This window comes from Carcharodon carcharias, chromosome 2 (genome assembly GCF_017639515.1).
Source record: "Carcharodon carcharias isolate sCarCar2 chromosome 2, sCarCar2.pri, whole genome shotgun sequence".
Taxonomy (NCBI): domain Eukaryota; kingdom Metazoa; phylum Chordata; class Chondrichthyes; order Lamniformes; family Lamnidae; genus Carcharodon; species Carcharodon carcharias.
Window position 1 is genome coordinate 74323111 of NC_054468.1, and position 22943 is coordinate 74346053.

The 22943-nt window shown below is 39.0% G+C and overlaps 1 protein-coding gene across 3 annotated transcripts in view; it reads left to right on the forward strand.

Annotated features, from left to right (window-relative positions):
* Positions 1-22943, forward strand: part of gigyf2 (GRB10 interacting GYF protein 2) — a 163207-nt gene that overhangs the window by 20123 nt on the left and 120141 nt on the right. For all 3 annotated transcript variants that reach the window (XM_041211236.1, XM_041211257.1, XM_041211247.1), the window contains exons 2-5: positions 1075-1142; positions 6426-6555; positions 7540-7635; positions 8525-8633. In XM_041211236.1, coding sequence (XP_041067170.1) covers positions 1102-1142; positions 6426-6555; positions 7540-7635; positions 8525-8633 — 376 coding nt within the window. In that variant the 5' untranslated portion in view covers positions 1075-1101. The remainder of the gene's footprint in view (positions 1-1074; positions 1143-6425; positions 6556-7539; positions 7636-8524; positions 8634-22943) is intronic.

A 22943-nucleotide genomic window follows, 5' to 3' on the forward strand; every position in this document is an offset into this window, starting at 1 on the left:
TCTCATTTCCTTCAGTTGTAAACATGCTGGTTCTTGGTAGACTGCAGTTCCAAGACTCCTGCTCTGCTAGCTTTGCCAATTGGCCATTCTTTCATTGCAAGAGAACAGCTAAAAGCATAGTTATGGTTTAGTTATATCAAATTTAACTTTGGTTTCCCATATTTTCACTTAACTGCTGCAAAATACTGTTACAATGCTTGGAGCCATAGCGCTTCAACTAAGTTATTTTGTATTGGAAATACTATACTGTATTTTTGTTAAGTTATGCTTTATAAATATTCATTTGTACCAGATGAGATGTATTTTAGACTGCTAGTATGTTAATTGGGAGCTGATATATAATTGTATCATTATATAATAACTATTTGTTTAACTCTCTCAGCCTTTTTGCAAAAGTTCAGGCCAAACTTGCTAGTTCAAATGCATAGAAGAGATATTCCTGTTTTCAGATGCAGTGAATTATTCCTGAAGTACATTGGTTCTTAGGCAAGCATATCAGTCATCTTGCAAACAATGAAATCCTATAAATATTACTGCTTAACTAATAAAATCATAGCATTTGGTGCTTAATCACTTAGTTTTGTTCCCCTGTCCTTTCCCCATATCTTATTAATTTTTTCTTATTCGTGACTTTACCAGCTTCTCTCCAAAGTGGTTTTGGACTCTTCCGCTACTGCTCCTATTTGGTCATTCTATTTTCCAACACCATCTGTGAAATATGATTTCTCAGTTCCTCCCTTCAGAATCATAGAACTCTTCCTTTTAGAATCAGTGGGAGGAATGTTAGCTAGGATACCTGGTGTTATTTCCTGTGCTTTAAGTAGTGTCATAAAGATCATATCCACCTGAACTATCAAAGCAGGCTAAAGAATTTAATGTTTCATCCCAAAAACACCTCCAACCAGCACCCTCTCCCTATGGTATTGCACTGTAGACAATGAGACTATCTTGTTTTGCTGGACTTGTACAGTCTTCTGACCCAGAGGCAAGACAATATCAGCTAAACCCCAGGCTGTTTTTTTTCTAAAATAAGTAAATTGTAACTAACTTGTCAACTTATTTTTATTTCAACAGTGAATTGAGAGAGAAAAAAGAAGAAAAATGGCAGCAGAAACACAGACCCTTAACTTTGGACCTGAGTGGTGAGAAATCTTGCCTTATTTTGTGAGCAGCTATCTTTTAATTTGTTTTTTTTTTGTGAATACTGAAAATATGGTTGTTAGCCGGATGCATATTAGTCTCAATTTAAAGGAAGAATTACTTCACTTTTTGTGCTGAAAAATATGACATACTGATGAAGAGGTGAAATCAAACCAAGTGTAAGAGTTTATTATTTTGGACAACACCATGCTTAACTTCTGCTAATCCCAATTTACAGATGATTCCGATACTTACTTCATGTCATGCTTTTTTTTCTTCAGTCAGAGTCATTCTGTTTAATTTGAAGAAAATTGACCTTCAAAATGATTTAACTTGTGTTGCAATGTCAGTGACCTAATTACCATTGTACTAGTATACCAATGTAAATGATCAGTCTGCAATTAATTGATAGTGTGACCAACTGCCGTGGATGCCCTAATTAATCTGTTTGTGACTTTTTGATGCTTGAGATGACTGAGTGGCCAGGAATTTAATGTCACTGTCTGGTGGTCTAAATAGACCTGTCATTTTATAATGCAGTAATAATGTTAACCTTGTCACTTCCTTATTAATCTTTTTCCACCCTGCCTTTAATTCTGTGCTTTCACCATCGTATGTCATGGTTATTTTCCAAACTCCATAGTAAGATTTTTTGGAACATGTGCTTTTTTTAATATTCTTGTTAATGTGTTCTCTGAGATGCACAGGGATCTGGGTGTCTTAGTGCATGAATCGCAAAAGGCTAGTATGCAGGTACAGCAAGTAGTTAGGAAAACTAATAAAATGTTATCATTTATTGCGAGGGGCATTGAAGACAAAGGTAGGGAGGTTATGCTTCAGTTCTGCAGAGCACTGGTGAGACCACATCTGGAGTACTGTGTACTGTATTGGTCACATTATTTAAAGAAGGACGCAAATGCATTGGCAGCAGTTCAGAGAAAGTTTACCAGACTAATACCTGGAATGGTCAGGTTGTCTAATGAGGAAAGGTTGGACAGGCTAGGCTTGTATTTGCTGGAGTTTAGAAGAGTAAGTGGTGACTTGATTGAAACATATAAGATCCTAAGGGGACTTGACAGGATGGATGTGGAGAGGATGTTTCCTCTTATGGCAGAATCTAGAACTAGAGGTCACTGTTTAAAAATAAGGGGTCGCTGATTTAAAATAGAGATGAAGAGGAATCTTTTCTCTGAGGTCATGAGTCTTTGGAACTCTCTCCCTGGAAAGGCGGTGGAAGCAGAGCCTTTGAATATTTTTAAGGTAGAAGTGTTAAGCCAGGGGGTGATAGGGTTATCGGGGGTTGCCAGGATACAGATTTGAGGTTTTTATCAGATTATCCATGATCTTATTAAATGTTGGAGCAGGCTCGAGGGGCTGAATGGCCTACTCCAGCTCCTTTGTATGTTTGTTACAAAACCAGGAAAGCATAGCCTTGAATATTTGCATAACCAGCATTAACTGAGCATTTATATCACTTCATAACAAAGGCCATTGTATTAATGGTACTGTACAAATTAAGAAATCAATACCCATTAAAAAGTGTTTAAGCACTTTGGTCCAAAAGGGATGCAGCATTAAGTGTTGTAGTGTAACTTAGAAGGTAACCTTCATTTTAGCAAAGACATGTCGGAGGACTTTAGAACGCAATTTATGGTGAAGTGAGCAAGTCAAGCCATGGACATGTGCGAACCCGAACTAAAGAGTCAGAGTGCTTCAAAAAGCAATAACTTATCTCACCTCAATTCCATAACAGAAGTTAGCTAGCTGTTAATACAATGAATGAGTGCATAATACAAAGTATTTTGCCTTAGTTTGGTTTAGCTCCTGTTTTGCTAAGTTTTACTTTGAATTTATCTCATATCCAGTTTACAAAGATTTCTAGTTCCTAATGTGCTTATTGATCAGTTTTAGGTGTCTTGTGCCTTGCCATCTTGACTCATTTTCTATGCAATGGCTGTGATTTCTGTTGCTCCCAGATATGCAAAGAATGCAATGCATTTATATTGCTTTTGTTTTTCTTGTAACATTTGATAAAGAGCTTGGAAATGTTTCACATTTTTGCTCACTTGAATATGTTATAAAAGAAGTTTCAATTGGTGATTTGAATTCTAATGATTTGCAGCGAGCAGCGACGCAGGGGCTCTTGCTGCTGACCTCTACCCTCACTGAGAGATCCAGCGATCTCTGTGGTGAGGAACTTACTTTCACTGTGCTAATTGATTTGCAGCACTCTTTTTAATGGGGCTTCCCAGCGTGGAGCTGCAGTGATGAAAAGCACTAAAGTCAAATCATTTTTTTAAAAATGGGACAAATTAAAGACTGGGGTGAAGCTGAAATATATTTTTAAAGCATTATTAAAAATTAGCTTCAAAAAAGTCTAGCAACTAAGTATAATGGATACATTTAAGAGCTCCACAAATAGAAAATTATCTTTTCAGGGCCAAATTGTTTGTTCAGCAATAGCTATTACTCAAATTGCCATTAAAAGCTCAGTTATACCTGATTTTTAAAATTTTTTTATGGTACGTGAGCATTGCTGACAAGGTCAGCATTTGTCGCTCACCCCTCATTCCCCTTGAGAAGGTGATGGTGAGCCGCTGCCTTGAACTACTGCAGCCCATCTGGTGTAGGTACACTTACAGTGCTGTAAGAAAGGGAGTTCCATGATTTGACCCGGTGACAGTGAAGGAACAACGATACAGTTCCAAGACAGGATGGTGGGGAATATGCAAGTGGTGGTTATCCTTCTAGGTACAAGAGGTTGTGGGTTTGGGAAGGTGTAATTGAAGGACCTATGATGCGTTGCAGTGAACCTGGTGTGTGGTGTACAACGCTACCAGTGTGCTGGTGGTGGAAGGAGTGAATGTTTGAGATGGTAGATGATGTGCCGATCGTATGGGCACCATTTTTCTGAATTGTGTTGAGCTTGTGTATTGTTGGAATGACAGTAATGCCATTGAATGTCATAGGGAGATGGTTAAATTCTGTCATCGACAAGGTGTAACTTTTTGAGGTTGATTTTTGTGGTCAAGAACTGGAATAGAATTCAGAGGTGAGTGTGTCACGAACTGAGCCCATGGCTGACACTCCAGCACAACTTCAGGCCCCAGGCTGCACATGCAGCAGTCTACAAACAGCTCCAAGAAGTGTACTTTAGGTCCTAAGCACCATCCTTCCAGTTTTGTCTCCAATTAGTTCTCTGCAGGTGGTCTATGCATATGCATGACCCTATGAAGTATTTACACTCCTGTATACACGTGCATAAGCAGAGAAGGAGTCGTACTTTGTTACTGTCCCCTCCCCTTTTAGGAATTTAAGGACAAATCGTGTAAAACTAATTTGCAGGAGTCTTTCAATGAGGTAACAGAGAAGGCTGATCTGGATAATGCTATTGATGTGATGTACATGAACTTCCAAAAGGCAGACTTGTGAGCAAAGTTAGAGTTCATGGAATTAAAGGGACAGTAGCAACAAGGATATAAAATTGGTGGAGTGACAGGAAACTGAGAGGAGTGGTTAATGGATGTTTTTCAGACTGGATGAGCTTTTGTAATGGAGTTTCCGAGGTGGCTGTGTTAGGACCCTTGCTTTTTCCTGATATATATTAATGACCTAGACCTTGGTACGCAGGGCACAATTTCAGAGTTTCCTTCCAAGTTTAGTGTCATCACATTGTGAACTGTGAGGAGGATATTGTAGAACTTTAAAAAGGCATAGAGAGGTTGATGGAATGGTTGGACAAGTGGCGAATAAAATTTAATGCAGCGAAGTGTGATTCATTTTGATAGAACACAGAGACACAATATTATATAAAGGATACAATTCTAAAAGGTGTATGAGCAGATGAACCTGGGTATATATGTGCATAAGTCATTGATGGTGGCAAGCCAGGTTGAGAAAGTGTTTAATAAAACATACAGAATCCAAGGTTTTATTGATAGAGGCATAGAGTATAAAAGCAAGCAAGTTATGTCAAATTTGTATAGAACACTGGTTTGGCCTTAACTGGAGTATTGCGTCCAGTTCTGGGCTTCACATTTTAGGAAAGATGTGAAAGCATTAGAGAGGCATTAATGCAGAAAAGTTAGGTTAGTGGCGCCAGGGGTGAGAATCTTCAGTTATGCAGAAGATTGGAGAAGTTGGGACTGCTTTCCTTAGAGAAGAGACGGTTGAGAGGAGATTTGATAGAGGTATTCAAAATCATGAGGGACCTGGACAGAGTAGATAGGGAACAAGTGTTTCCATTGGTGGAAGTATTGAGCACAAGAGGGCACAGATTTAAGGTATAGTATTGGCAAAAAAAGCAATGGCGACATGCGGAAAATCTTTTTCATGCAGTGAGTGATTAGAATCTAGAATCTGTTGCCTGAGTGTGGTGGAGGCAGGTTCAATTGAGATATTGAAGAGGGAATTGGATTGTTATCTGAAAAATAAGTGTGTAGAGTTACAGGACAGAAGGCAAGGTAGTAGTACTAGGTAAATGCTCCTACAGAAAGCCAAAGTGGGCCTGACAGACTGAATGGCCGCCTCTTGTGCTGTAACTATTAACTAATAATTCTCAGAGTTCTCGCCATATTAGCTGGTTCGATTCTGGTGGTGGGGGGTCAGGGCAGGGTAGGGTAGTTGGTGGGAAGGGTGACGCACAGTGCAGTGAATGACAGACCATGCCTTCAAGGATTTCCACATTAATCTGCCCAAGAGCTAAATCCAGATTTTGTGTGCAGTTTCAGAGGGGTGATGACGGTCAATACTGACAGTTCTCTCTCAAAAACCGTGCAAAATCCGGGCCAGTGTATTTTTCGTTGCCATTGTGGTTTGCAGTTCACAAGTAAGTGGGTTGATTAAAGCTTTCACAGTTAGTAAATCCGTCCCACCAAATACGTTCATACAATATCAGTTTATTCCAGAAAATTTAACTTGTCAATTTGTGCATAATTAATATTGTAATGAAAAATTACAATATTGAAATATAATTTGAAATAGGACAGATCTTTATTTCCGTTACAGCCGGTGTATAATTAATACTCATGGATAATAGAATACTTTCATCGGGTAGTGAATAAATTTTTATTTTTTTGTGTTGTGGAACTAATTGTGTAAATCTTGAATTATTGGATATCTTTGGGCTGCAGTGACATAATTTTAACTAAACCTACAAGTGCTAGTTTCTTCGCTAGTGTCATACAATTTCAGTTGAAGACCATGCATTGTTACTTGTTGAAATTTTTATAATATTGCGTTATGCCCAAGTCAAGGATATTAAAGAGTGTTCTCTTTTCTTGCAGGCTTCGCGCATTGTCAAGCGGTGGGAGTATTACCTCCCCTCCCCTCTCGCCAGCATTGCCAAAGTATAAGTTAGCAGATTACCGTTATGGAAGAGAAGAAATGCTAGCACTTTATGTAAAGGATCTCAAGGTATATCTTAGCAAGACTTAGTAGATTTCAAGGCAACTGTTAGGATTGAAGTAATTGAACAGATCCCTCTTATAGAATTGGTTAGAAACATTCTCAATTCTTTTTTGTGACTTGGTAATTTTGTGACTCTGCAATCCAGAAATGAGTTGAGAAGTGACAATTCTATGGAGCATTTTGATCATATGTTCTTTAAGGAAGGGCCTTACATTTTTGGAATGCATTGCTTCCCTTTGGCTTTGAGGAAAGATGAGAATCAAGTAATTGCCTTGGATGTGAATATAAATAACAATTAGAGCACCTGTGTTTTTGCTTACAATTGGAAGAAAATAAAGGAATTCTTGACCTTTTTGAAGCAAGTTAAGATTCTTGGTTAACAATATTAGATCAAATTTGTGCTATAGGTTCGTACACCTGGAATTGGCAAATTCCCGAAGTCTAAAATCAGCCTAAATTCTCTCTTCCATCTTCATGAATAACTATTTTTGACCACTTTTAAAGAAATACTTCAAAAGAGTCCCTGGGTAGGATAGCTTACTCAATGATAATGGATTGGTTTGGGTTTGATCTTGTCACAATGTCTGCATTATTTTCCAGCCATGTTCAGATTCACAAGGCCAGACTCTTGGCAAAACTTGTATTTTTATCCCAGGCTGGTTTTTACACATTGACAACTTTGTGTAGCTTTTTTCAGGGTGAGGCAGTTTGATTCTGTTAAAGTCTTTGGTGAAAGAGTAACTGGAAATCATATATTTAAAGAAGTAGTCCTGTTGCAATAGAGGTACTAATTTCACTGCAAATGTTTTGTATCTCTGCTAGTTTAGTTTTAACCTTCATTTTTAAAAATCTGTGGATTAATGCACAATAAATAGCTGTGCTGGCTCAACTTTTTTGTTTTGTCGGCAATCCTTTGTACAAAGCAGACATATTAAGAGCCCTGTTACTATTTCACTCTGTTTGACACTTTAATTCTATTCTGTATTCTAGATTCCAGTAGATCTAACTGATAAGGAGTTTCTTCCTATTTTACAAGAGGAGCCCCTGCCACCTTTAGCACTTGTACCTTTTACAGAAGAAGAGCAGGTGACTGACTATAATAGTGTTACAAATGGATATTCTCCTTTTAAAGGGAAGGGTCTTCTTGTTTACGTGTTCTCTTATTCAGCTTGAGAGTCTTTCACAGACTTTTACTATGTCCATAGAACTTTTAAGGATAGTGTACAATAATTTAGCAGATTTATTGTTCCACGCTTACCCTGAATTATGTTAGTTACATCAATATTAAGTAACCTTTTGGGTTTGTTTACCTAAATGAACAGAATGGAGGAAAGAGGAATGATGACCACAGAGCTGCATATTACAGTGGTGGTTATTGAAATCTGGCAGACCTACTTATGGAGTAGAAGTAAATCTTTTCTAAAATGTATCTTTACTATTACTTTTGTGGTCATTTCAATTTAAGTAACGAAGTAACTTGGTAGAAACCAGAATCTGTAAATTAGTTTCCTCCCTAACCATTTTATTGTTTGAATATTGGATGTAACATCAATTTGTAACCTGGTCAGAAATATATTCAGCACATCTTACAGTGAATTGTATCTCATGCCTCTAAAAGTGCCCAGAAATTGTCATCCAGAATTAATCCAATTTTGTTAAATGCAGTTTGTGAGGAAGATGATTTCTTAGGAGTTGTCTCAGATATATTTCACCTGGATGAATTATAATTTTAGGCTGTTATTGGTGTCACCTATCAGAATGAAAATCTGCTCTTTAGTACATTGAATATGAACGAGCGTGTTGTTATTAATTGAAATTTTGTAACATGACATATTAGCTAGACTTGAGACATATCTTAGGTGTATAAGGCTTAGAAAAAGTTATTACAGATGATAGTTTCCACATTTTATCACATTATTTTTGTGATTGCTGTGTCATTAACTGATTTACTTTTGTTCTTTGTTTAAACCATCAGAGAAATTTTTCTATGTCTGTAAATAGTACAGCAGTCCTAAGATTAATGGGAAGAGGTGGAGGAACAGTGGTTGGGGCACCAAGAGGTAGAAGTTCCTCAAGAGGTCGAGGTAAGCATAAGAAATTTAAAGTGTCCCATATTTGGGTATGTCACTTGATGGACTCAACAATTTAAAGAGACCAGTGCCAATGTGTAATAAAAAGAGAAAGTGCTGACAATATTCAAAAGAGCTGGCAGCATCTTGGATAGAGAAGCAGTTAACGTTTTGAGTTGACTATGAATCAATAGAACTGTTAAGATTCATTTTCGACTCGAAGCGTTAACTCTCCACGGATGCCATCAGACCTGTTGAGTGTTTCCAAAACTTTGTTTTTATTTCAGATTTCCAGGATCCACAGTATTTTGTTTTTATTTTAGTTGCTTCAGTGAGTAGTAATGATTGCAGTAAGAAGGAATTTGCCACAAGTGTGTTTCCATTAAAAGGCTTTGGGAGTAATGTAAAACTTTTTTTGTTTTTCTACTTTGATACCCAGTATTGACATCAAGTACTCCCAGGTGAGGTACAGCATGGGCCAGATGCAAAGTAAAGGACCATGTACAACATATATATGGGCCAGGCCAATAAGAGGTAGACATATTTTATTTCCTGCTGAGTGGAATATGGTATTGATTCAAAATGTGACTAAGCAACCAAATCTGGACTACTTTCCTATGAATTTCTAAGAGTTTAAAAATTGCTGTGAGGAAACGCATGGAAAAACAGTTTCACACGAGTGGTTAGGATTTAGAATGCACTGCTTAATTGGATGGTGGATACAGATTCAGTAGCAACCTTCAAAAAGAGAATTGATAAACACTTCAAAGGGCGATATATTACAGGAACAAGGGGAAAAAGTGGGACTAACTGTATTTCTCTCCATAAAACCTGTGTAACCTCGATAGGCTGGTCTCTTTCTGTACTGTACCATTCTTTATTTCTTAGTTAAGCGCCCATGGTGTCTCATTGTCAGAGTATTCTGGATCATCAGCTGTGGAAGTAAAAACCTGTTGGCACTACACTGATCCAATAAACTTGCAGAAAAGTTAACAATATAAAACAGGACAGAAGAAAGTCCAGTACATGGGACAGATCCTAATAACCAGTACACTTGTATGTTGTTTATGGAGTAAATACACTACTGCTTCAAGAATAGAACTAATGTCTTGTGTAGCACAGTCATTATTTGTCCCTAAGGACTCTTCAGTGCACCCAAGTAGGCCTGGACTTTGCAGTGGTAATGACAGTGAAATTTTTCGTGATCATTACGGCACTGAAACTGAAACTGGCTTTGGAAGTCTACACATATGTGGAATAAAGTGGAAATCCAAAAATTCCTGTCAGTAATTCTGTACTTCTCCAACGATTGTGTTATTGGCATTCAGCCCCTGGACTGCAATCTCTAGGCAGTCAGTAAATTGCTGAAAGCTTCCTGACTTTTATGCCGTTAGACAGTAAGAAATCCTTGAAAACGTTCCACCTTGTTGAATGGAAATCCAAGTATGCCATGTCTACAGGTTCCCCTTTACCTACCTTGCTTGTTAGTGCCTCAAGAAACTTGAATAAATTAGTTTAAGCACTATTTCCCTTTCACAAAGTCATACTGAATTTGCCTGATCAAATTATGATTTTCTATGTATCCTGCTATAGCTTCCTTGATGATGGAGTTTAGCAATTTCCCTATGACAGATGTTAGCCTGTAGTCTCCTGCTTTCTGTCTCCCTCCTTTCTTGAATAAAGGTGTTACATTAGCTATTTTATAATCCAATGGATCCCTTCCAGAATTTAAGGAATTTTGGAAGATTGTAACTAATACATCTGCTATCTCTGCGGCCACTTCTATGACCATAGGATGCAGGCCACCTGGTCCTGGGGGCTTGTCAGTCTTTGGATCGAATAGTTTTCCTAGGTGATGGTGATTGATTTAAGTTCCTACCGCTCATTCCCCTCTTAATTTTTCAAGCATATTTGGGAAGTTTTCTGAGTCTTTTACAGTGAAGACAGACACAAAATATCTTGTCAATGCCTCTGCCATTTTGTTGTTTTAGTTATCAATTCCCCAGCCACACACACTAAAGGATATACCTATTTACAACCTACATCAATGACTTGGATGAAGGGATCGAATGTATGGTAGGTAAGCTTGCTGTCTACACCAAGCTAAGTAGGAAGATAAGTTGTCAAGATGAGGTAGAGAGCCTGCAAAGGGATATGGACAGGCTAAGTGAGTGGGAAAAATTTTGGCTGATCGAGAATAAGGTGAAAAAATATGAACTTGTCCACTACCGCAGGGCGAAAAGAAAAACAGCATACTATTTAAATGGAGAGAGGTTGCAGAATTCGATGGTACAGAGAGATCTGGGTGTCCTGGTACATGAGTCACAAAGTTACTATGCAGGTACAGCAAGTGATTAGTAAGGCAAATGGTATGTTGGTGTTTGTTGCAAGGAGAATGGAATATAAAAGTAGGGAAGTTTTACTGCAGCTGTACAGGGCCTTTGTGGGACCACATCTGGAGTACTGTGTCCATTTCTGGTTTCCTTATTTGAACAATATATAATTGTGTTAGAAGCAGTTCAGAGAAGGTTCACTCGACTGATTCTTGTAAAGAAAGGTTGATGTTGGATCTTTACCCATTGGAGTTTGGAAGAATCTCATTGAAATATATAAAATTCTGAGGAAACTCAGAATAGATAGGCCAGACACCAGGAAGATGTTTTCACTTGTCGGGGAGACAGAACTAGGGGGCACAATTTAAGAATAAGAACAGTCCTTTTAAGACTGAGAATTTTTTTCCTTGATGGTCTTTGCTATGCGCTCTCTTCTTCAGAGATCAGTGTAGGCTCAGTCATTGAACTTATTCAAGGCAGAGTTAGACAGATTTTGATAGCCAAAGGGAGTCAAGGGTTTATGGGGGAGACAGGAAAGTGGAGCTGCAATCACAACCAGATCAGCTATGATTTTATTGAATGGCAGAGCAGGCTAGAAGGGCTGAATGACCTACTCCTGCAGCTAAGCCCTATGTTTTGATGCTCCTATGATTGAGGTGTAATTAGTTTTTTAATGGCATACTTTGTTCATAATTACTACTAAACATCCTCTGAAAGCTAATTTTATATTTGTGGAATGCCAGATTTCTCCAACCCACATTTTCAAGATAATCGTGATTAAAAATTTATTTGACTTCCATCTTGATCCAATCATTTTTGCTACCTCAAAATTTAAATAAAGTGGCCATTGTTTTTAGTTTGTTCTGCTGTCTGAGAGAATACTTAAATTTTACCCTGCTTGCTGATGCTGTGTGCTTGGAAATCCCTTTGACTTGGCACCAGATTTAACTAACATTGGGAAAGGGGAAAAAGAGGTTGCTAGATCTTTGTGGACAGCTTTCTTTGAGGTCAGCGAGGAGCACCATTCTTTTGACTGCAAAATCCAGCCCAGTGTGTTCTTTAGGGTGCAACAAAAATAGGGCATAAATCCAACTAATAAGTTGAACATGTTTAACACACAAAAGTTGTCCCTATCTTGGTATGAATAAAATGGTGATTACCGTATTTTTGCAATTATGAAAGAAACAATTAGAACATATCTGTACTATAGCTGTTTCTGTGTGCTCTGTCTCTCTTTTCCTGCCAAATTTGCCATACTGCCTGCAATCTCAGTGGAACTCAAGTACCATGAAAATGTCTTCACATTTATTGAATGGATAACCATCCCAATTGGAAGAAATTTGACAACAGTAGACAACTTTTCTTCAATTGTAAGCCTCATAATCTCTTTCCGCAGTCTGTATTGTACATTAGTTGTCTTTGTGGTATTGTATCTGTTATTGACAACTGAGGCTGAACCAAATTATTTGCAACTTTGTTGTCATATTTGACCCTGAGAGGAACTTCTGACCACATCCACACCATCACTAAGACCGTCCTTTCCCACCTCTAACATTTTCCGACTCAGTTCTGTCCCAGCTCATCCGCTGCTGAAGTGCACAACCTTGCTTTTTTTTTTACTGTTAGACTTGACAATTTCAATGTATTCCTGGCTGGCCTCCCATATTCTGTCCTCTGTAAACTTAAGCTCATTCAAAACACTGCCCATGTCGTAACTCTCACCAAGAACCCCATCAACTGAACTTGCTACCTACATTGGCTTCTGGTTAAGCAATGCCTCAATTTAAAAAAAAATTGTTCCTCACTATCTGTGTAATGTCCTCCAGCCCTAATCCCTTGAACTATCAGCATTCCTTTAATTCTGCCCTCTTAAGCATCCTTGATTTTAATCAGTTCACCATTGGTCGCTGTGCCTTCAGTTGCGAAGGCCTTAAACTCAGGAAATCTCTGATCCTCTGTCTCTCTTTTCCTCCCTTAAAATGCTTTTTTGACCAAGTTTTGGGTCATCTGTCCTAATGTCATTCTATGTGGCTTGTTGTCAGAGTTTTTTTCATAATGCTCCCGTTAAGTACTTTAGGATGTTTTTATTATGTTAAAGGATTGTATAAATCCAAGTTACAATTGTTGGTTCTCTTCAACCTTTGTCATTAAAAGATTTGTCTTATGCCAGAATGGTTATTTTTGCGACTGATAATTTCATTCGTTGTTAATTTCGTGCTTCGTAAACTTCATTTCTGAATTACAGTATAGTCTCAACCACTTAAAACGTCCATGGTTAAAATGAGCAGTTGCTTATATTGGCCAAAAAGTGAGAACTATTATCATTTTGTAATAATGACCTTTTCAAAGTTGTGGGTTAAAGTGTCTTAACAGTTGTGTTTATTTTGGACAGAAACAGCTGTGCTTACTCACTAGGAATCCTTGATCACGTAGGCAGGGGTTCAGTCTTGATTCCAAACAAGAATTTTTTTTAATATAAAAGCTGCTGAATTTTTGTGGGTCTAAATGTATTTTTTTATACGCTTAGATGCTGTCCAAGAAAATCAAAAAGCAACTCTTGAACCAGTTAAGTCCAAACACTTAGCAACTTTCGAGTCAAAGTAGACAGCTCTGGTTGACATCAAATGTCTTCAGTTTCACATTGCTTATATGCGCCATGTTGCTACCTATTATTTTAAAGGGGTAGTGAGTGAAATGCTCAAAAAAAAATTCAATCGTTTCCAATATTTATCTTGTCAGAATACATTTTAGATATGCGGATATAGATTGAATGTGTTCATTTCTGTTTCTAACATTTTTCCATATACCCTAAAATAGATCATCTGTATCTTGTCTGCGAAAGTGATGTGTAGAAAATGAAGCAGAAGATTTTGAGGAGTAAATGGATTAAAATGACTTTTAATTAATATTGCTGAGTAATACCAATGATTGTGATTGGCAGGCAAATTTAGTTTGATTACAGCTATGTTGATATTTATGATTCGTTAACTGTTGCAATTTATTTTCCATGTTTTTCTCTGATCAATACGTGTTACTTCACTATTCTTACCCGAAGTGTTTGTGACTCTTTTCAGCAGCATATTGCTATCATCACCTGCTTTGTAATGCCCTCTAAAGTCAGATCGCTTGCACTGCAAGGTCTGATCCACAATCTTCTCACCCAAAACAAATAATGCAAAGATTATTTGTGGTATCCCAAGGTAACTTGATTGTGTTTGCTTTGATATACTTGATTTAGAGAGGTTTCCTTATGGTGAAGTTGAAGATGTTAAGGGTGATATGAAGTTTAAATGTGGTAATGAGAGGAAGACCTAAGGACAAATAAGACACCACCAGGAAAGATGGAGATGCTCAGCAGATAACCTGGCAGAAGTGAACTCTAGCTGGTCTGCTTAATGCCCCCCCCACCCCCATAGTGTCATTTTATTTTGCCGTCCTGTTCTTAAAAATCCATTTTTATCACTTGCTTACAATAGCATGCATATTACAAAGCTATGTAAAATGCAGTATTAATGTTAGATCACTAGGTGTCATCATTGGAATGATTTACCAAACAAACAAGACTTAATTCACATTAAAAGGCTGCTGATGTTATGCCTGCCCTCAGAACAGAGATTTTAGTTACTTAAAAAATGCTGTTAAATTTTCATGTTAACTATATACATGTCAGTATTGGCTTGGTGACTCACTTGCTTCCAAATCAGAAGAATGTGGATTCAAGCCTTACTCTTGAGACTTGAAGACTGTCAGAGGTGTTAGCTTTTCAGGTGAGATGGCAAACTAAGGCCCTGTTCACCCCCTTAGGTGGATGTGAAAAATCCCATGCTACTATTTGAAGAACAAGTGAGTTTTCTAGTACGAAAACAAAAAACTGCAGATGCTGGAAATCCAAAACAAAAGCAGAATTACCTGGAAAAACTCAGCAGGTCTGCCAGCATTGGCGGAGAAGAGCAAAGTTGACGTTTCAAGTCCTCATGACCCTTCAACAGAACTAATAAAAATAGGAAAGGGGTGAAATATAAGCTGGTTTAAAGGGGAGGGGGTAGGGAAAAGAAGTGGGGGGGGGGTGTTGTTGGGACAAGCAAGCAGTGATAGGAGGAGATAACCAAAAGATGTCAGACAAAAGAACAAAGAGGTGTTGAAGGTGGTGATATTATCTAAAAGAATGTGCTAATTAAGAGTGGAGAACAGGACAAGCAAGGTAGCTCTAGTGGGGGTGGGGTGAAATAAACGATGGGTGGAATACATTTAAAAATAATGGAAATAGGTGGGAAAAGAAAAATCTATATAAATTATTGGAAAAAACAAAAGGAAGGGGGGAAGAAACGGAAAGGGGGTGGGGATGGAGGAGGGAGTTCAAGATCTAAAGTTGTTGAACTCAATATTCAGTCCAGAAGGCCTTAAAGTGCCTAGTCGGAAGATGAGGTGCTGTTCCTCCAGTTTGCGTTGAGCTTCACTGGAACAACGCAGCAAGCCAAAGACAGACATGTGGGCAAGAGAGCAGGGTGGAGTGTTAAAATGGAAAGTGACAGGAAGGTCTGGGTAATGCTTGCGGACAGACCGAAGGTGTTCTGCAAAGCAGTCAACCAGTCTGTGTTTGGTCTCTCCAATGTAGAGGAAACCGCCTTGGGAGCAACGAATGCAGTAGACTAAGCTGGGAGAAATGCAAGTGAAATGCTGCTTCACTTGAAAGGAGTGTTTGGGCCCTTGGACGGTGAGGAGAGAGGAAGTGAAGGGGCAGGTGTTGCATATTTTGCGTTTGCATGGGAAGGGGTTGAGGAGTGGGGGGTGTGGACCAGGGTGTCCCGGAGGGAGCGATCCCTACGGAATGCTGCTGGGGGGGGGGTGAAGGGAAGATGTGTTTGGTGGTGGCATCGTGCTGGAGTTGGCGGAAATGGCGGAGGATGATCCTTTGAATGCAGAGGTTGGTGGGGTGATAAGTGAGGACAAGGGGGACTCTACCATGTTTCTGGGAGGGAGGAGAAGGCGTGAGGGCGGATGCGCAGGAGATGGGCCGGACATGGTTGAGGGCCCTGTCAACGACTGTGGGTGGAAAACCTCGGTTAAGGAAGAAGGAGGACATGTCAGAGGAACTGTTTTTGAAGGTAGCATCATCAGAACAGATGCGACGGAGGCGAAGGAACTGAGAGAATGGGATGGAGTCCTTACAAGAAGTGGGGTGTGAGGACCTGTAGTCGAGGTAGCTATGGGAGTCGGTAGGCTTGTAATGGATATTGGTGGACAGTCTATCACCAGAAATTGAGATAGAGAGGTCAAGGAAGGGAAGGGAAGTGTCAGAGATGGACCATGTGAAAATGATGGAGGGGTGGAGATTAGAAGCAAAATAAATAAGTTTTTCCAGGTCCCGACGAGAGCATGAAGGAGCACCGAAGTAATCATATCCTGGCCAACATATATTTCTCAGCAACACCACTGAAGCAAATAATAGTTTTTATCTGACTGCTTTCTATGTGCAAATTGGCTGCATATTTCCATGCCTTGCAACAGTGACTGCAATTCAAGATATACTTAATTGGCTATGAAGTGTGTTAGGACATCCTGAGGATGTAAATCGTATTATATAAATACAACAATAAAAACAGAAGACTGGAAATACTCAGCAGGCCTGTAATGGAGGGAATAAAATAATTAATGTTTCAGATCGACGACTTTTCAAAACTTTGATCAGAATGGAGTTTATTATTTGAAATGTTAATTATGAATCTTTCCTCAGATGCCAGATCTACTGAGTACTTCTAGCATTTTCTATTCTTATTTCAGATTTTTAGTATCATTAATATTTTAATTTCCTGTATAACTAAGTGCAGTTTTGAATTTCTTTCCTTTTGCTCATTTTTCTTTTGAGTTTTGTGGTGACTATGTTAACTTTTGCAGTTAACTTCTAATACAAACAAGTGGAGTGGGAGCTCAATAGAATGCATACCTTCATCATTGTGTTAATTCAATGCTATTACAATGGCGCAGTTCTTCTTTGATGGTTTTCCCTGGAAAAAAAAAATGTTTTTATTAAGATCCTCCATCTCACTGAGGAAGCTTCAGGTCAACCCACATCCAACAAATGACTCTGAAAACTCCGCTCACATTTTGACAGCTGGGCCAAATTGCACCACGACAGCTGAGATGATCCATAACCTCCTAAAGCAATCACAACACTCTAAATCAAGTAACCCAAAACATTCTTTAAAACATGTAAGTTCTCCCTATGTCCCAATGTTTATGGATCCTTTAAAAAAAGATTCTAGAATCTAGATCCACATCTTTGGCAAAACAAATCAATTATTCAGTGGATCATACCCTATCTGTGGACTAAGTTTCATTGAAGCCAATCCATTATTTTTTAATATATGCTTACAAACTGAAGTGAAAATATTACCTCCACCCACCTTTATTTTTTAGATGAATTCATGGTCACTGCAGTCATATGACATTACAAGAATGATTCTCTAATTTGCTTGTGAGAGCTATATTCTCATGATTTGGTAATTTGTAAGTACAGTCTGTAAACAGAGAATTCTATGTTCTGAAGCCCTCTAGTGGTTTTTGAGAGATAAAAAATACACAAAGGGGAAGGAAAAGTTCTGGGTAGCATTTCTAGATAAAATGCTATAGTATGTTTTTTAAATTTTTTTTTTATTTTGATGTTGTTTCAGACTTGATGAACCTATTTCATTTAGTATGCGGGTCTTGGAGTAAGGCTTAACTAAAGTTCTCCTCAATTTTACCATCATTGGGTCCTTTTCTTTTATCCTCTCTGTCACTGACCAAAGCTGGAGTGTTACTTTTTGCATGGAGCTTTTTACTTGGATTGGATGAAGCCTGTCCATAAGAATCACAGTCTCTGTCCTATTGCCAGCAATCATTGCATGATATTGGAGAAATGGTTTATGAAATGCATTGTCAATCTGGCAGACTGAGGATCTTCAGGCTAAGATCAGGCAAACTGTGCGGCTCACACTGACCTCTTGGATTTGCTCAAATTTTAATTTGAAAGTTTCTACAAAATGACCACTGATCAATAAGTATATTTTTGCAAAAATATAAAGGCTTAGCCTGATGGAGCTAGTCTCCAGTTTAACAGACTTGTCTAATAAGCAAGATTTCTTCCTGTCAGAGCAGATGATGGTCATTGGCTCCTTCCCTTTCTTTATAGTGACAAGCTTATGGAGACATGGCTGCACGGTGACCAGGGATGGGAACTGAACATCCAGGGGTATTCAGTATTTAGGAAGGACAGACAAAAAGGGAAAGGCAGTGGAGTTGCATTGCCTGTTAAAGAGGAAATTAACGCAATAGTGAGGAAAGATATTAGCTCTGATGATGTGGAATCTGTATGGGTAGAGCTGAGAAACACTAAGGGGCAAAAAACATTCGTGGGTGTTGTATATAGACCCCCAAACTGTAGTGATGTTGGGAATGGCATTAAACAGGAAATTAGAGACGCATGCAATAAAGGAACATCTGTAATTATGGGTGACTTTAATCTGCATAGAGATCGGGCAAATCAAATTAGTAACAATACTGTACAAGAATTCCTGGAGTGTATATGGGATGGTTTTCTGGACCAATACGTTGAGGAACCAACTAGAGAACAGTCCATCCTAGACAGGGTATTGTGTAATGAGAAAGGAATAATTGGCAGTCTAGTTGTGCAAGGCCCCTTGGGGGATGAGCGACCATAATATGATAGAATTCTTCATCAAGATGGAGAGTGACGTAGTTGACTCTGAGACTTGGGTCCTGAATCTGAATAAAGGAAACTATGATGGTATGAGGTGCGAGTTGGCTATGATGGATTGGGAAACTACTTAAAGAGATGACAGTGGATGGGCAGTGGCAAACGTTCAAAGAGTGCATGGGTGAACTGCAACAATTGTTTATTCCTGTCTGGCGCAAAAGGTGGCCATGGCTTACAAGGGAAATTAGAGATAGCATTAGATCCAAGGAAGAGGCATACAAATTGGCCAGAAAAAACAACAGATCTGAGAATTGGGAGAATTTTAGAATTCAGCAAAGGAGGACCAAGGGACTGAATAAGAAGGGGAAAATAGAGTACGTGAGTAAGCTTGTGGGGAACATAAAAACTGACAAAGTTTCTATAGGTATTTGAAGAGAATAAGATTGGTGAAGAAAAATGTAGGTCCCTCAGAAACGGGAATTTATAACGGGTAACAAAGAAATGGCTGACCAACTAAATACATACTTTGGTTCTGACTTCACAAAGGAGGACACAAATAACATACCAGAAATGTTGGGTTTAGTGAGAGGGAGAAACTGAAAGAAATCAGTATTAGTAGGGAAATGGTTTTGGGGAAATTGATGGGATTGAAGGCCTATAAATTCCCAGGGCCTGATAATCTACATCCCAGAGTACTTAAGGAAGTGGCCCCAGAAGTAGTGGATGCATTGGTCATCTTCTGAGATTCTATAGACTCTGGAACAGTTCCTACAGATTGGAGGGTAGCTAATGTAACCCCACTTTTAAAAAGGGAGGTAGAGAAAAAACAGGGAATTATAGACCAGTCAGCCTCATTTCGGTAGTGGGGAAAATTCTAGAGTCCATTATAAAAGATTTAATAGCTAAGCACTTGAAAATCAGTGGCAGAATCAGACAGAGTCAGCATGGATTTACGAAAGGGAAATCATGCTTGACAAATCTACTGGAATTTTTCGAGAATGTAATTAGTAGAGTTGATGAGGGAGAGCCAGTGGAAGTGTTTTATTTGGACTTTCAGAAGGTTTTCGACAAAGTCCCACATAAGAGATTAGTGTGTCAAATTAAAGCGCATGGGATTGGGGTTAGTGTATTGAGATGGATAGAAAACTGGTTGGCGGACAGGAAACAGTAGGAATAAATAGGTCTTTTTCGGAATGGCAGGCAGTGACTAGTGGGGTACCGCAGGGATCGGTGCTGGGACCCCTGCTATTCACAATTTATATTAGTGATTTAGATGAGGGAACTAAATGTAATATCTCCAAATTTGTAGATGACAGAAAGTTGGGTGAGAAGGTGAGCTGTGAGGCAGATGCAGAGGTGCTTCAGTGTGATTTGGAGAAGCTGAGTGAGTGGGCAAATGCATGGCAGATGCAGTATAATGTGGATAAATATGAGGTTATCCACTTTGTTAGCAAAAACAGGAAGGTAGGTTATTATCTGAATGGCTATAAATTGAGAGAGGGGAATGTGCAACGAGACCTGAGTGTTCTTGTACACCAGTTGCTGAAGGTAAGCGTGCAGGTGCAGCAGGTGGTAAAGAAGGCAAATGGTTTGTTGGCCTTCATCGCGAGAGGATTCAATACAGGAGTAGGGATGTCTTGCTGCAATTATACAGGACCTTGGTGAGACCACACCTGGAATATTATGTGCAGTTTGGGTCCCCTTATCTGAGGAAGGATGTTCTTGCTATACAGGGAGTGCAGCAAAGGTTTACCAGACTGACTCCTGGATGGCGGGACTGACATATGAGGAGAGATTGAGTCGGTTAGGATTACATGTGCTGGAGTTCAGAAGGCTGAGGAGGGGATCTCATAGAAGCCTATAAAATTCTAACAGGACTAGACAGGGTAGATGCAGGAAGGATGTTCCCAATGGTGGGGGAGTCCAGAACCAGGGGTCACAGTCTGAGGATATGGGATAGACCATTTAGGACTGAGATGAGGAGAAATTTCTTCATCCAGGGAGTGGTGAGCCTGTGGAATTCGCTACCACAGAAAGTAGTTGAGACCAAAACATTGTACGTTTTCAAGAAGGAGTTAGATATAGCTCTTTGGGTGAAAGGGATCAAAGGATATGTGGAGAAAGCAGGAGCAGGCTGTTGAGCTGGATGATCAGCCATGATCATCATGAATGGCGGAACAGGCTCGAAGGGCCGAATAGCCTAATCCTCCTATTTTCTATGTTTCTATGTTTACCACAGTGTGAAATTTGGACTTGAATAATCTAGATGATCCTAACGGTTTTTTTTCTACAGCATGTGAGATCATGATGCAGAGTAGGGATAAAATATGCAGAAATAATACCAGCTAATCGCTTATACTGCTCATTTGGAACCTCTGCATTGTAAGTCAGCTTGAAAGTGAATGAATAGCAGTACTGAATTTCCCAAAGCCTGTATCGAGCGAGAGCTTGGGTGCAGACTTTCATCATGAGACTCCAATATGCATGCTTCATTGTATTGTAAACTTTTTTCCCATGGACGTTTTTTAAAAAGCTGCAGCTATGATTCCAGGCGTGATCTGAGGCTAGATTTTTGGGGCTATCCAAAGGTAACAAAGTGGAAGGAGGATAAGAAGCTACTAAAATTTACTTATAATCCTGCAGAACAGCTTAAATGTATTCAAGCTGTTAACGCAAAGGATTGTTGTGATGGTTTACTTGTGGGTACATTTTAAATTCTTGTTGATACTTCTGGCTGACTCAGATGCTATATTTGAAGTTGGATTATTTGAGTGTTAAGTCTCTTTCTGTTTTGTTTTATTCTCTAGGTGAGACATGTTATAGTCAGGGACTGGAACACTCATTTTAACTTTGCATAGCATCAACAGCAACTCAAATTTGTGAAAGGAAAATCTCTCAGGGCTTCACTCACTGTTGAGAATATATGCCAGGTCAGAAGATGATAGATCAAGAAGTGAAGAGGCCAAAGTAGAGTTTCAGAAAACATCATTGGTAGGCATAAAGGGGTGCCAATAAAGCTAAGATTAGAGGAATAGAGCCTTTTGAAGTTTTATGGCTTTCAAAGCTCAGTGAGGTAGGGTGGGCAAGACTGTAGAGGATTTTATAGATAAAGATAAAGGTTTTAAACTAATGAGTTGGGGTGGTTCAGTGACGAATGATGGACTGGTAATGAGTGACAGCATGTTGGATCAGTTAGAGTTTATGAAGGGAGGGGGCCCTGAGGCACTATTTGTGTTTTCTGCCAGTTAATCTGTGCTATGCCTTTCTGTTGCTTCAGCATTCTTATAGCACAGAGCTTAAAAATACACACAGTAGTGGTTTTACTGAGGTTTTATGTAGATTCACCAAAAACGTTTAGACTTTTAAATTCAATATGTTGCAATAAAATCATACTCCATTAGCATTTTTATGGCCATGTCCACTTGAGACGATGCTCTGAACATGCACCCCAAATCCTTGTCTTTCACATCACCCATTCTTGCCCCATTATTTTTCTAGCCAAAATATTTGCATCCTCGTTCTCGGTTTTCTGTGAACTTAAGCATCACTCCCTCTAGCCCTATATCCAAATCATTGATCTTTGCAGTGGACAAGAAGCAGTCCCACAACAAAACCCTGTGGGACATCAGCAACCACTTCTGAGAAAATCTGCATAATTCCAATCATGCTTTTTCTTGAGGAAGAAAAATTGTGATTGACATTAGTGGAAGCAATAGAGGTATAAAATCGGTTTGGGAGCAAAAGCAGATGAGAAGAGTTAACAAAATCAATAGTAGCAGATATATCAAGATGACTAAAGGATCACCTTGTGGAAATGAATCGTGAGTTGTGTGATTCAATGGAAATAGGGGAGCCATGGAATGTCTCCAACACAGGAGGCAGTTATTTGGCAAGTTGAGCCCATGCAGGAAAATATTTGTGTGTGAAGTGGTATCAGTGGAATCATCCACTGATATCACAAATAGCAAAATACATTATTCATAAGCAGCTGTTTCAGTGAAATGATGCAGCGTACATAGATTCATTAGTGGGATTAGGGTTTGCAGCAGTATGTAAGGAATTGACCCCCAAAGCTCTGTTTTAGACTAGGGATTTTCAACAGCAAAGGCTGGGCCAATATAGGTTGCTCATCTGAGATTCAGGAATGAGTGGTATTATGGATCTAATACTGCAAAGCAATTTCTATTGTGCCTTTGCTTTATAGATACAGTGCCTCAAAACTGGCAACCTCGGGATCGAGCCCATGCCACATTTTAGATCTTGCCAGTTTTCAGGCTGAGCATTTTTCCTTTTCTT